The sequence below is a fragment of the Bidens hawaiensis genome, unplaced genomic scaffold (genome assembly GCF_021521415.1).
Source record: "Bidens hawaiensis isolate Kalapana, Puna unplaced genomic scaffold, B.hawaiensis_p1.1 tig00022513_1, whole genome shotgun sequence".
NCBI lineage: Eukaryota > Viridiplantae > Streptophyta > Magnoliopsida > Asterales > Asteraceae > Bidens > Bidens hawaiensis.
The window spans coordinates 134,500-148,964 of record NW_027493506.1 but is presented as its reverse complement, the minus strand read 5'-3'; the positions used below and the strand labels follow the sequence as shown (position 1 = coordinate 148,964).

Sequence of the window (14,465 nt, the reverse complement as noted above, 5' to 3'; positions counted from 1 at the left end):
TTTTAGCTAACACTTAACAAGCTCGGGCTCAGCTAGTTTAAACCTCTACTCCTTTCAAAATATGACTCAATGACAAACTGGAAATTCACCATCTCAAAATACAATGTATACAGGAAAAACCTAATAATTAAATCTTGTGAGTTGTGGCAAATATCGGCAATGATCTAAGATTGGAAACCCCGATCTACATATGAGAATAAAATACGGGAAAACGTAATTACCTTACAATTCGAATCAGCTTTAACCTCAATAAGTAATGTAACCACTGACAAAGTCATACGGCCAATATGATCACTTTTCACCATATCATATAGAACGTATGGCGTGACACGCTTAGGTGTGCAAAGTTAATTTGTCATTATACAAAACCGTATAATACGACATGATTACACATATGGGAAAGGGATTTCCATAAATTTAGTTGAACCACGTGAATAAATTCTTATTCTTTCTCATAGTCAAATGCATCATCATCGTAGTCGACAAACATCAATAATATTAAACATAACTCAAAATATAATAACCAATGCTATGATTAATTAAAGATCCTGGGCAAATTTTTATAACTATATTCTTTTTGACTCTTTATGTTACTTATTAAACAAATTGTATAATTTAACAAATATATCATAAACATATAAAATGTAAATTATTAAACATATACTTGTTAAAAGCATGAATCAAAATTTTTTAATCAATGAATAGTGTTCCTTAAACTAGAAGAGCCGACTGAACTGAAAGCACTAACACCAGCAATTTAGATACGAGCTAAAGGAGAACAAAGTACCGGTTTTTAACGACATATCTCTGTCAGCCGACCGACTGAACCAGTTGACAGCCGGAAAAATTGGCTTTATATCGCTTTCAATAATCATCCAAAATTATAGCTTTAGGTTATTACATTGTACAGTAGCTTGACTCAATAGATATAAGTTGCAATAATTCTGAGCTCAAAACAATGTTTAATTTTCCTTGATGGTTTTACACACTTGCAGGAGAAGAAATACACTCATGATAGAAACAATAAAAGAATCACAAAACTAACCATAAAACCAACATAACATTAAGGTATCTCACAATCTGAATACCGGATTTCAATAGCTATAAACTCCAATCGTCGGCCTGATTCATGCTGCAATGCTAGAATCCTGCATATCAAAAACTTCCGTTTTTATAATTTGCAAAAAAGAAAAGTAAATAGTCATTTTTTTAACCTTCGCGTGCTATTTTGCGCATGAACAAACATTTTCTTTTGGAAAATCACCAAAATGAACATCAAATAAATTAAACTCCCCCATAAACATTCGCTTTTTCCACCAATAAACAATCACACATAGAATTTTTGGCACAATAGGCCAAATTTATGCCTATGAAGTGGATGATCCAAATTATGACACACGTCTTTATTAAAAAAATCACACCATTGGGCAAAAATTACGCCCCATGGTGACCCAGAGAGTAATTTTCACCCAATGAGACACCGCTAGGCGTAATTAGGACACCTGTGATGATCTGGTTCGTTAACCTCATATGCATACATTTCCAGGGGCGGATCTAGGTAATCGGGTGCGGGTTCACGGGAACCCACTGAGTTTCGATTTTTATATAGAATGCATATATAAAATATGAGAGTGAATCCACATATAAATTGTGAGTGAACCCATAAACAAAGCTTTCATCATGGCCTAGTGGTAGACACCTTGGTTTGTCACTGTGAGAACCTGAGTTCAATTCCCACTTTCACTAGGTTTTTTTTCTTAAACTGATTAATTGTGTTACCTTCTGCTTCTGCTTGAGTGTATGTGGCTAACTTCAAAAGATGTGAGTCTGCAACATTCATTTATTAGCTAAAATATTTTTATTAACACAATTAGGTGACTCTTGAAAACTAAAATCAACACAATTTCAAATTGCTCTATGTAGCAATTTAATCTTGTGGTTATGTATTACATGTTATAAGAAAGAGAGATATGCTAGTTTTTCTAAATAAACGTTTTGGTCATTATTTAGAGGAATCAAAGGTGATCTTTAGTAAAATCTCAATCTTGATACACTGAACTGACCCACATCGTCCAACCGGCCTGAACCATTGAAACGAAACGATCCGAACAATCGGAATGACCTTTGCCTCCAAACCAACCCAAATAGTGAACCCACTTGACAAAATTTCTGGATCCGTCACTGTACATTTCTCACCTATTGTGTACAAAAATGTGATGTGCAATTATTTTATTATTTGAAATATAACTTAGTAGATGTTCATTTTGATGATCAACTTGTCCATTTCGAGATTTTCCCTTTTCTTTTATGAATTTTTATAAGAATGTTGTTGAATTTTCATGATAATTTATTATATCTAAAACTATTATTATTTTTTAAACAAAACCTCATAAATCTTTTTATTCATAAAATACATCATACCTTTGTAGTTAAATTTGACACTGCCAAATTCCATTTATGTCTCGTCTTTGTACCCGCCACTTGTCCAGCTTTCGCCACTTTACCAAACGCCCCGTTTAACCACGCTGCTCCAGCCGTCACATATCTAACAAACAATCATATGATGTCAACAAAAAAACAACAATAAAAACAGTTAATTGAAAACTAACAATCAAACAGTACTTGAAAGTTCAAACCTGCCTGATTTAACAGCCAATCCCGTGTCATTTAACTTCCTCTCGGCTGCCATTAACGCCGCCATTGTTTTATCAGAAACTTGAAGCCGTTGATCCACAGACTTTACTTTTTGATTCACCACCGAGATCCCGACACTAAACTTGTCTGTAAGTCCTACTTTTTTATCCAAAGATATTACTTTGGCGGATGCATTGGCTCTTAGTTGATGTTTCTCATCAAAGGCTTTAGCTTTATTTATTGCATCTTGACCGATAGCCGACCCTTTAGCCAACACACTCGATACAACATCTTGTGCTTTACTTGCATACACTCTTCTACTTGGAGATGTAGCGTTTGAGAAAGAATTTTGTCGAGACATGTTAATGGTGTTATCATCTGCACGAACTTCCTGCAAGAAGTGAGTCATAATATAAGTTTTAATTAGCATACATGTGTTTATATGGTGTGAATGAGAGTGTAGTTTGTTATAGATATATCATATACCTGCAACTCAGGTTTTGGTACATAATTTTCAGCTGGAGTGATTTTAACGACCTGATCAACTAGGGTTGCTCCCTGTAAATGGCACAGATAACACACAACTTGAGTTTTCAATGAGAAAGGAACTTATAGATATACATAGTTGTTTTGTGCAATAACAAATGATAAAACCATTTTCATGTTCAGAATTAACCACAATGATACCATAACACCGTTGGATGGTTCTTTCATGAGAAATAGAAAGAGTAAACAGAATTCTTATAAAATACTTAAGCAACAGCAAGAGTAATTGCAAGTCTTAACATCCTTATACGAGTGATATCAAATTTCGTTCTATTAACTAAATGAACAAGCATGACCAGATGCCATGTTTGTTCGATTGTGTTCGTGAACGTTTGATAATATGACCATTTATGTTCGTTAAGGTTTGATTGTTTTTGTTTGATCATTAAAGGTTGTTAATACTTTTTAATGACTTATCTAATCTTATCATATAGATTTAAGCAAGACTACTATTAACTATAAAACAAAAATATATACAATTAGTATGTGATTAATTTGTATGTAAAATTAGCATATGAATATGAATGTTAAAAACCCACCAACACAAGGTTGGTAGCCAGACCAACCCGTTGACACTGACCATTATCAGTTAGCCAGATCAAATAAAACACCGTTTGTGTTTGTGAACTGTTCACGAAAAAATTCATTTTGTTTAATGAATGAGTGTGAACAAGAAATTTTGGTAAGTTAACTGTCCGCGGACCGTTCCCTTGTCCGATAAAAGCTTAACGGACAAAAAATGAACAAGGCCTTGTTTATTTCAGTTCGTTTACAGTATCATCAATAATGTTTGAAGCTAGAAATGTAGCCAGCCATGTAGGTATAAAACATGGAAATAGAGGTATAAAATTAGTAAAACACAAACTTTCAAGGTTCAGTTCGGTTTCGGTCAAAGTCAGTTAACGAAAACAAAGACACATTAACCGTAACGATAACCCAATCACCGGTTAATCAGATTCAATTCAGTTCATTTTTTCGGTTAACAGTTCGGTTAAAAACTCTAAAAGGTGATTAGAAAGTGAATAATAATAATAATAATAATAATAATAATAATAATTACCGATAGCAATAATGCAATTTCAAGAGGTTTAGGATCTGTAAAGGTCACAAATGCTGCACTCTTGTTTCTTCCACAATCCCTGAATCAATCAATCACGCATCATTAATAATTCTAATAATATATATTATTAATTAAGAATAACGTAACTAACCGACAGATCTGGATGTGATCAATTTGTCCGGAGAAAGAGAAAAACTCGTGAATTTCTCGTTCAGTAGCTAGATCTGAAAGCTGTTCCACTTGCACTGTTCGTGTCTGCAACAAATTAACAGATTAATATTATTGTGGAAATTAGGGGGTTATGAATGAAAGAGTATGAAATTAATTACCTGCATTGTGTATGTGTGTAGTGGTGAATCGATGAAGGATTCAATTCAAGTGCAAGTGAAAATAATTAATAGATTCAGAATGAGAATCAGTCACGCCATTAAAGTGTGAACGAAAGAAGACCTGATGATGTCCTGCATGTTTTGGCTTTATATCTCTCTCCATATAAAAAGGCATCTGTTAATATTATTCTATTTAGTTATTTCATGAAAACGGTAATAAAGGAGGACATTAGGCTCAGTTATTAGTCTTAACGGATGGTTGGATGAGCTTTTAAATTTATTTTTTTGTTTATTTGTTTTTTGAAAAATAAAAACAATTTTTAAAAAGCTTCGTTTTTTGAGTTGTTTTACCAAACATCTTTTGCTTTTCAACAAATAAATAGTAAATAAGCAAGTTTTAAAAGCCCATCCAAACACCCCCTTAATCGAATTAATAAGTGAGTTTTTGTTTAGTTGTGTGTGCAAACAAAAAAACCCGATAATCAATTTTCCATTTTTCAACAGCCAAAAATTCCTATTCCTACTGCTAACTTACACCAGTATTACACATATATACTTAGGGGGTGTTTGGTACAGAGAAAAAGAATGAGAAGAAATGGAAATAGAAATGGGAGAGAAATGGAATTGGAGAGAAATAGAAATGGGTGGAGAATTGACAATCATTTCCTTTGTTTGGTACAATAGAGAAATGGGTGGAGAAACGGGAGCAGAGACGTGATTAGGGTTCCGCCTCGGCATCATCATGGTGGAGAAATGGTGGCTCAGAGACGCGTCGCAACACCGCGAACGGAGTAGAGCGTCATCATCATCGCCGCGCAACATCAACACCGCGATTTAGGGTTCCGCCTCGCAACACCGCCTCGCGATTTAGGGTTTCGTTTTGGCTCAGAGACGCGAACGGACGTGGCTGCGGCGTCGGCCGCCGTGCCGGACGTCGGCATCATCATCACCATCGCCGGTCGGAGCATCATCATCATCATACGCGAACGGAGTAGAGCAGAGACGCGATTTAGAAGCAGAGAGAATTCCATTTCTCTTCCAAATGGAGAGAATTGGATTTCTCTACTTTTTGCCTACACCCAATTCTCAGAGAAAACCAATTCTCCGCCCAATTCTCCGCCTAATTCTCCCAAACAAGAGAAACCTAATTCTCCACCCTCAAATCTCTCTACCAAACACCCCCTTAGGTTTGAACTTGAGATCTCCCTTCTAAAAAGCACATGTCTCTATCAAGTGGGTTAGCCTCACATTAACAATTGATTTTCAGTTAACTTTAATTCGGTTTGATTATTGCTCCCCTAAACAAAGCTAGAGAAAATGTAATTTATTATATTTATGGATAGTATTAAAAAGGAACTTTAAGTGTAGGTGGTTGACTGAAAATGTCATAATGATCGTGTTGTAAATGTGTTAGTTGGGCTGAAAGTTTCTAAAAATGAGTTAAACCAGGTAACGGAATTGTTTAAGAAAAAGGTTAGCGAGGTCGACTAACGTACTTAGCCAGTTAGCCTGGTTAGACATGTCAACATGAACACAACATGTCTTCCTAGACCAAGAACTACAAGATCAAACCCTTTCATCATTGAGTGACGAAGGGATCATATCATTCTAGCATTTTTTAAAAAAAAATTTCTTTGTATGAAGTCATTGGGTTATCCCGAGTCGACAGATATGCATACGTTTGAATGTAAATCGTCTTGTAAATTTGTGCTATATTTATAAATAACCTCTTATTATATAATACTAAAAAATTCTAAACACGTTCTTGCTTGATGCAAGTATGTCTGTAATTATGGTCAAATATCTGATTGTTGGTTTTCATGTCTCGTGATCCTAGTGCTCCAGATATTGAGCTTAGTTGGACGGTGGACCACACTTGCTTTTATCCTTTTTCTTTTTTTTTAATCACGATACATGCATTTTATGCCTTGTCTTTTCATCGATTGAAAATAGTTATTTTATTTTAAGTTTTACTTAGCCATTCAGTATTTATTATTTCCAACGCGTTGGGGGGAGAACAATAAAAGTTCACAGACCGTCTAATTGTCTAATTGATACCAATGAATAAAATTTCATTGTGCTACAGGACTTATAGTAATAACAAAGGTTGTACTCATGAACCACCCCCCTACAACGAAATAAACACAAGGAAAGAGCAATAGGTTGGATCAACCTGAAAAAACAAAATGGTCTATACGTAACAAGCCATCCATAATATCAAACAACTCTTTTTCTTCTTTGGTAGTGGCGGATGTATGTTATCACTAGGGGTAGCCTCCACCACTCAACTTCTCTTCGATAGTGTGTAAAAAAAAGTTTTAAGTCGGTTTTCGTTACCACTTGAAAAAAATAACGTTACCCCTATGCGTTTTAAGTCCAACCAATTTAAAAATTCAACCCAACTAAAGCACAAACAAATGTGTAAAGGCCAACCAATAAAACTTATTAACCGTTAAAATAATATATGTTACACTTAACTTTAATATATATACACTTGTTAGACGATATTATAGGCCTCACAAATACTCTATCAACACGTCTTAAAAAATCAAGACTTGTTAGAAGCGTCTAAGCTGATAAGCGGGACAAATCGAACATTGAATAATCTAAGACAAAACGGATTTGACAATATGTTGGCTAGAGTAACGTCTTTTGTGAAAAAGACAAGATTAAGATGTTAGATATGACGGAAAGTTATGGTAATCAACGAAACCAAAAGAATATAATTACTAATCGACATCATTTTGAGGTTGAAGTTTTTAATACCGTTTTGGATATGCGAATTCAAGAACTTAGAAATAAATTTAGTGTGGTCTCAACTAGTTTAATAGAAAATATGCCCGGTTTAAATCCTTGTGATTCATTTTCTAAGTTTGACATATCAAAAATAGTGACATTTTCTAATATGTATCTGAATTTTAGTAATGAAGAAAGAGGATGTATTTCGGGTGATCTCACGACCTTTTATCACACTTTAAATTAATATGATAAATTTACAAATTTGGATGAAATATGTGACTTTGCTCGTGTAATGGTTGAAACCGGAAAACACGTCACTTTTCCTTTGATTTATCATATATTGAAGCTAACGTTGGTTGTACCGACTGCAAACGAAACCGTTGAAAGTTGTTTTTCTAAAATGAAGTTTATCAAGGCGGATTTGCGCAATCGATTGGGTTATGAGTATTTGAACAATGCTTTAATTTGTGCGGTCGAAAGAGAAACTCTTGATAAAGTAAAAAAAGAGGATGTAATGGCTCGATTTCAAGCTTTCAAAAACCGAATTGCAGAAATATGCAGCCCATGTGTTTAAATTTATTTATCATCGTGCTTCTATTTTTGTTTAGTTTACACAATATGAAAGACGGTAAAAAAGTTTTTGAACATTAACCATGACATTTGGTTATAGATCCGCCATTGTTCTTTGGTCAATATATCAAATGATGGATTCATACATATTATTACCGATAATAATCGATTAGATAGGCCATACTTGATAAATATATAAAAAGTTAATGAAAATGTACTCAAATATGATATTTAAAATGTTTTATAGAAGATACTATCACAAATAAAATCCAAATATGCCATAGACCCTTGAAAGTTATTCCATTGCATGTTCCAAGATCCTTCCATCTATTTCTATTTCAAGCCATGCCTTGCTTTCACTAGAATCTTTGAAAGATAAAGCGAAGCCAAGAAACCAACACACCTAGATAAGGAATAACACCCATGATTCATATTACTACTATATAAGCAAGTTCATGAAATGAAAATGTAATTATCTTTTCAACTATTTGTTGTATTTTCATTAGTTAAATCGTTGTATATCGCTTCATGGACTCAACAGCAAGGGGCACCTCGTTACAGACCTTACTAACTTACGATGATATTGAGCCACTTTGCACATGGCAACGAGAGGACGCACAAGATATACTAGTGATCCATTTACCAGGTATACTTATTATTTTGTTTTGTTAAGCGCACACGGATAAAACTATCAAATAGTTGTTTTCTCAAATTGTATATCTTTTTTACATGTTCAAGAATTCAAGAAAGAACAGCTAAGAATCCAGATAAGCAATACCGGGCTTTTAAAGATCAGTGGAGAAAAGGCTGCAGAAGGTAAACGAAGAATTCGTTTTCTGAAAGAAGTAAAGGTTGCGAAAGATTACGACTCAAATAATATTCATGCCAAATTCTCTCAAGGTTGCCTTCGTGTTACCTTGCCCAAAAAAGTTGTAACACGGCCTTCCATGTCAGAAAAGCATCCTGTAGTTGCGACACCATCACCCCAAGATGGGCAAAGTGATAACATCAATACGAATGAGAAAAATGTCATTCCTGGTACCAAGACGAGAGTAGGTCAAGTTTTGAAATCAAAAACGCTTACTCGAGTCATAGTGAACGCCGGCTTTGTTGCGATTGTGGCTTTTACTGTTTATACTGCGTATAACTACTGGACTTCGTATGTGAAGACTAACAAAGATTGATTCAGTTACTAAATTTCATGATTTGGATATTGACATGTATTTACTTATGCAATAAATTATATCATGTGGAAATAAGATGAATATATATACGTACTTTATTTATTGATATTAGTGTATACATATATATAGATTAGAAAAACATGATCGGATTTGTTATTGATTCATGAACAAATATATAGGTCTACAAGTTATTCTAAAGTAGTAAAGCTATCACAAGATATATATATACGTGGGATTTGTATTAAGAAAAAATCAATTGTTCAAAATGCAATTATGTAAACTTCATAAGAAAACAGATTCATAAATAGTTGATGAACACAAGAAATAAATAGTTTAAGTGCCGATGCTATCAGTAGTTGGTAATTTGATGAATAAAACAGTATTCACAAAGACCGGATAGAGCTAGTTGGTGTCGTAAACATATTCATATCCAATAAGGAAAAAAAACATGAATGAAGAGGTAGGTCCCAGCAGAGCCCAGTTAGACCCGCAAGACTCACCTTGAAGAGGGACGTCTGCGCAAGGACCAACTGGTTCCGCAGGACCAACCATGCTCAGAGATGAAGACCTTACGCGCAGTACGCCAGCTGTTCCCGCAGGAAAAGCCTCCCAATGGTGAAGTACCCCGCCTGTTCCCGCAGTTGCGGATACAAGCCATCAGGGAAGACTACCCGCACTAATAGCAAGGCTACACGCACAAGGCACTAACTCAATAATTCAGTGTCACCTGAAGGAATGAGCAAGGCGGGAATACTCCCGCCCAAATGAGCCAGTCCGTACGCTTCTGAAAGATCTTTTGTACCATACCTACCAAGGTATGGACAAAATAGACAAGATCTGACCAAAGCAGCCCATGAACCAATCACAGGGTGACAGCTCACCGACAACAGTACGAGGAGCACGCTCTAGTACAAAATGTCACTATCAGCCGCTGCCTACTCACCAACCCTTGTCATGGCACGTACATAGCCTGCAGTTGGTGGAAAATGAATAGTACACAGCCGGCGGAAAAGGAATAGTACACAGCCGGCCATGTCACTATTAGCCGCTGCCTACCCACCAACTACCAGCATGGCACGTGCGTAGCCCACAGTTGGTATAAAAGGAATATTATATAGTCGGCTGTACCTGCTTGGAAACCTACCTTCGGCTATAAATACTCCAACATCTTGGAACGGTATCATGATCTTGTATCTTATCTTCACTAGCTATTTCTCTTAATATACACTTATATTCAGAGCAATCTAGTCTGATTCTCACGCCGGAGGGTGGTCACAAGGAGGAACCCCCCCTTCTCAGTGACGAGCTCACGGTGTCTGTTTTGCAGGTCATCTGAAGAATAACCATCTTTGCCGGAACTAACCCTCGTGGGAAATATCTATTTAACCCCCAGATTATCCATAATCTGCCCGGGGTCGATTAGTGTTTCTTCATTGGCGCCATCCGTGCATAAAAGCTAGAACTAATTTTCTCAGTTTTTTCAAAACATCTGGAAAGATGGTTAAGGTTACTCCGGTGCCAAGGCTAGCGAGTGACCAAGAAACCCCGGTAACAACAACCCCAGCTACTGGGGGGAACACCGGCGAGTACACAAATTTTACGAACACTACCCCGGTTACCCAAGCCGGGGCAAGTGCAGTAAATAATCATCCCCTGGGATTCATTGATACCCAGGTGGAAAGACAACAGACGAGGCTCCCCCGCCAAACACTTGATCAAGTTAAAGCGTGGGCGGAAGCACGTCAGAAGGAATTCCAAGCTGAATTGGATGAACGCTTACGTTCACTCCAGCAGGCTGACGAATTCGGAAGCACTCGACAACAGCTCAACATGAGCAATGAGTGCGAGTACTTGGACGATGATTGGGAGGAGTCCGACAGTGACGCAAACCCTCGCCATAGGGCGAAAGTGAAGCGCAAGGAAACGGACTTCCAACCAAGAAGGAATTTTGGAGAAACCTTTAAACAAAGGAACGCGGGGGGAACCTACGTGACTTCTCCAAAACCTTTAGACCAACTGTTGCAAATGCGGGAACGTCCAAATTTGCAAGGGACATTGCGGAAGCAATCGCCCTGAAGAGTGCCAAACAGATGTCCAACATCGGCACTTATGATGGTATATCCGACCCAGACGATCACTTGAACAGATTCATAGCGGGGGCAACCGTCAGCAACTGGACGGAACCCACGTGGTGTTATATGTTCCAGATGACGCTGGTTGGAGCGGCCAGGGCATGGTTTGATCGTTTACCGGTCCATCACATCTATGATTGGGCGGACTTTCAATACAAGTTCAGCCAACACTTCAGTCAACAGAGGAAATATACTGAAGAGCAGTGGACGATCCTCAACTGCGTTAGAGAGGAGGATGAATCCTTACTAGACTTCATCACTCGCTTCAACTCGAAAAAGCTGAGTCTGGGCACAATAAGCGAAGATCTTGTTCGCGTCGCTTTCATCCAGGGCGCCGAATACCCAGAGCTTATCCGCACGTTGACGGGTAAGGAAGGCATGCCATCCACATGGGATGCCATCATGACGGCGGCCAAGCGCTTTGCCGAAACGGAGAAGCAACTGGGTAGGGATCTTCCCCAGAATACACACCTCTACACGCAGAGGACTAGAGAAAACAACGTTCGGACCGCCCGACAAAACAAAAAGAGGAAGCTAGGTATTTGGCAGTCAAGGGTAAACTTTGACACCTCATCCAGCTCTCGCCCTCTAGTAGGCGGAAGGGATAACACGCACCCATCAAGCCGAAAACACCGGTGGACGCCACTCACCAAAAGCGTCACGGAGATATTTGCCACCGAAAAACTCCCATGGCCAAAAGCTCCAATGATCCGGCAGCGACCTAATGCGGATCAGAGCAAATCCTGTGACTTCCACGGGACAAAGGGTCACAACACTGAGGAGTGTACATCCTTGAAGGATATTGTTGAAACATTCGTCAAGGATGGAAGACTTACACACCTTGTGGCATCAATCAAGAATGGAGGGAGGAATGATAACCGATACAAAGGCAACGGACGAAAACCCGTTGACATCAGCATCCACATGGTTCATAGTAACATCAGAGGAAGAAAAAGACGAACGACAGAACCATGCGCGTGGAAGGAAGCTGAGGTGCGCTTCCCGCGAGTGCCAGGAGGACCCAACAAAGAAGGCCCAATCGTCATCAAAAGCCAGCTGGGGCACTACATCACTTCCCGCACTCTTGCTGACAACGGCGCCTCGTCAACGGTTATGTACAGGCAGTTCTTCGACAAGCTAGACGACGAAGACAAGGAACGCCTGGAAACGGTCTACGCCTCGATGGAGGGGTTCGACGGCAGCACGAACACCCCCCTGGGTATCCTATCTTTCCCGCACAGAAGACGTGGACTTCGTCGTGATGAGGAAGCCACACCACACATACGACATTCTCTTCGGGAGAGACGGGATGGCAAGATTCAATGCCGTGGTATCTTCAGTCCACGGCATGATGAGATGGCCAACAGCTGAGGGTGTAGCGATGATCACCGGTATTCCCCAGGTATGCATCGCATCTGTCTCATCTAAACCCAAACCAAAGATGGCTAAACCAACCATCACCAAACCAGAAAAATGGGCCCTCAATGGCAAATACCCTGACCAGGCTGTTACCATTGGCCCAACAATCATTGATCCTACGCGCACCTTACTCAAACACTTACTACAGAAAAACGCTGACATCTTCGCGTGGACACCAGCTGACATGACTGGTGTACCTCGAAGTAAGGCAGAGCATAAGCTAAAGTGTGACCCGGCTTTTACGTCAGTCATTCAAAAGCGCAGCGTAATGGGGGCGGAACAAGCTAACGCGTGTAGAACCCAAGTCAAGGAACTCCTTGACGCGGTCATCGTACGCGTTAGCAGATATCAAACGTGGGTTGCAAATCCCGTTATGGTACCGAAGTCTAACAAACAATGGCGCATGTGCATAGATTTCAAAGACTTAAACAAAGCATGCCCCAAAGATTGTTATCCGTTACCCGAAATTGATCTTAAGGTAGATTCGTTAGCACCGTTTCGCCTTAAATGCTTCCTTGATGCGTATAAGGGGTACCATCAAATCCACATGGCCATAGACGACCAGGACAAAACCGCATTTCGGACGCCCGATGGCACATTTTGTTATCAAATGATGCCATTCAGACTTAAGAATGCATGGTCCACATACCAACGCCTGATGGACAAAGAGTTTCATGCCCAAATTGGGAGAAACTTGGAAGTCTACATGGATGACTTGGTCGTCAAAAGCCCTGAGCCAGAAGCGATGTTGAAAGACATCGAAGAAACTTTCAACACACTCAGAAAGATAAACATGAAGCTCAATCCGAGCAAGTGTTCCTTTGGGATGGAAGAAGGAAAGTTCTTAGGAGTCATCGTTACTAAAGATGGCTTCAGAGCGAACCCTGAAAAGGTCGAAGCCATTATCAAAATGGAATCACCTACTACCATCAAGCAAGCTTAGACACTGAATGGACGACTAGTTGCACTTAACCGCTTTTTGGCAAACCATGCGGATAGGTCGTTCCCATTCATGTCCACATTGAGAAACTGTTTAAAGAAAACGCACTTCCGCTAGACACCAGAAGCGGAAGCAGCTTCTCAGGAAATTCGGTCACGCTTGATCGAACTCCCAACGCTCACATCACCAGAAGCGGGGGAGGAATTAATCTTATACCTCTCCGCCACAGATAGAGCAACCGGGGCAGTCCTGCTAGTAGAGCGAAAAGGCATCCAGATGCCAATCTACTATGTTAGCCGTGTCCTAACAGACGTAGAAACCCGGTACTCTACCCTAGAAAAATTAGTCCTAGCACTTGTACAGGCTTCACGCAGGCTAAGACGATATTTCCAAGGTCACCCAATCACCGTTCTCACCAACTTCAAACTTGCAAACGTTCTGGGCAAACCCGAATTGTCGGGACGCCTAGCCAAATGGGCAATAGAATTGGGAGAATACGCGATAAAGTACAAGTCGAGACCAGCCATAAAAGGCCAGGTCTTGGTCGACTTTATTGCGTAAGTCCCCGCTTCGCGGGAGAAAGAGTGCCAGGAGGAGGCTCAACCCTCCCTAGCACAGGACATCGATGATGTCTGGCGACTCTACACTGATGGAGCAGCCAGTAACGAGGGTTCAGGTGCAGGGTTGAAACTAACCAACCCAGCAGGCCAAGAATACACTTACGCTATTCGACTGGATTTTCCAAGTACGAATAACGAAGCGGAGTATGAAGCATTCTTGGCCGGGCTGAGAATTGCGCGTAAGATGGGAGTGAAGAACTTGGAAGCCCACGTGGATTCCATGTTAGTAGCCAACCAAATAAACAGGACGTACACGGCCGTGAACGACACGATGGCCCTGTACCTCGCACAA

The 14,465-nt window shown here is 39.4% G+C and overlaps 2 protein-coding genes across 2 annotated transcripts; one reads left to right on the top strand and one right to left on the bottom strand.

Moving 5' to 3' along the window:
- Window positions 1-787: 787 nt before the first annotated feature.
- Window positions 788-4,692, bottom strand: LOC143565712 (binding partner of ACD11 1-like). The gene is made up of 7 exons (XM_077052598.1): window positions 4,570-4,692; window positions 4,392-4,495; window positions 4,241-4,319; window positions 3,121-3,192; window positions 2,637-3,025; window positions 2,422-2,545; window positions 788-1,148 (listed from the first exon to the last, which is right to left on the bottom strand). The coding sequence occupies exons 1-7, from the start codon at window positions 4,573-4,575 to the stop codon at window positions 1,128-1,130; spliced, it is 795 nt and encodes a 264-aa protein (XP_076908713.1). The 5' UTR covers window positions 4,576-4,692; the 3' UTR covers window positions 788-1,127.
- Window positions 4,693-8,114: 3,422 nt separating this feature from the next.
- LOC143565710 (uncharacterized) lies at window positions 8,115-9,415 on the top strand. Its single transcript, XM_077052597.1, has 2 exons — window positions 8,115-8,524; window positions 8,617-9,415. The coding sequence occupies exons 1-2, from the start codon at window positions 8,407-8,409 to the stop codon at window positions 9,060-9,062; spliced, it is 564 nt and encodes a 187-aa protein (XP_076908712.1). The 5' UTR covers window positions 8,115-8,406; the 3' UTR covers window positions 9,063-9,415.
- The last annotated feature ends 5,050 nt before the right edge of the window (window positions 9,416-14,465 follow it).

Excerpts from the sequence above, each read along its gene's own strand:
- LOC143565712 (XM_077052598.1), bottom strand. Across the intron at positions 4,320-4,391 it reads GATCACATCCAGATCTGTCG|GGATTGTGGAAGAAACAAGA; the intron begins GTTAGTTACGTT and ends TGATTGATTCAG. Across the intron at positions 3,026-3,120 it reads TACCAAAACCTGAGTTGCAG|GAAGTTCGTGCAGATGATAA; the intron begins GTATATGATATA and ends CACTTCTTGCAG.
- LOC143565710 (XM_077052597.1), top strand. The coding sequence starts at position 8,407 with ATGGACTCAACAGCAAGGGGCACCTCGTTACAGACCTTACTAACTTAC. Across the intron at positions 8,525-8,616 it reads ACTAGTGATCCATTTACCAG|AATTCAAGAAAGAACAGCTA; the intron begins GTATACTTATTA and ends TACATGTTCAAG.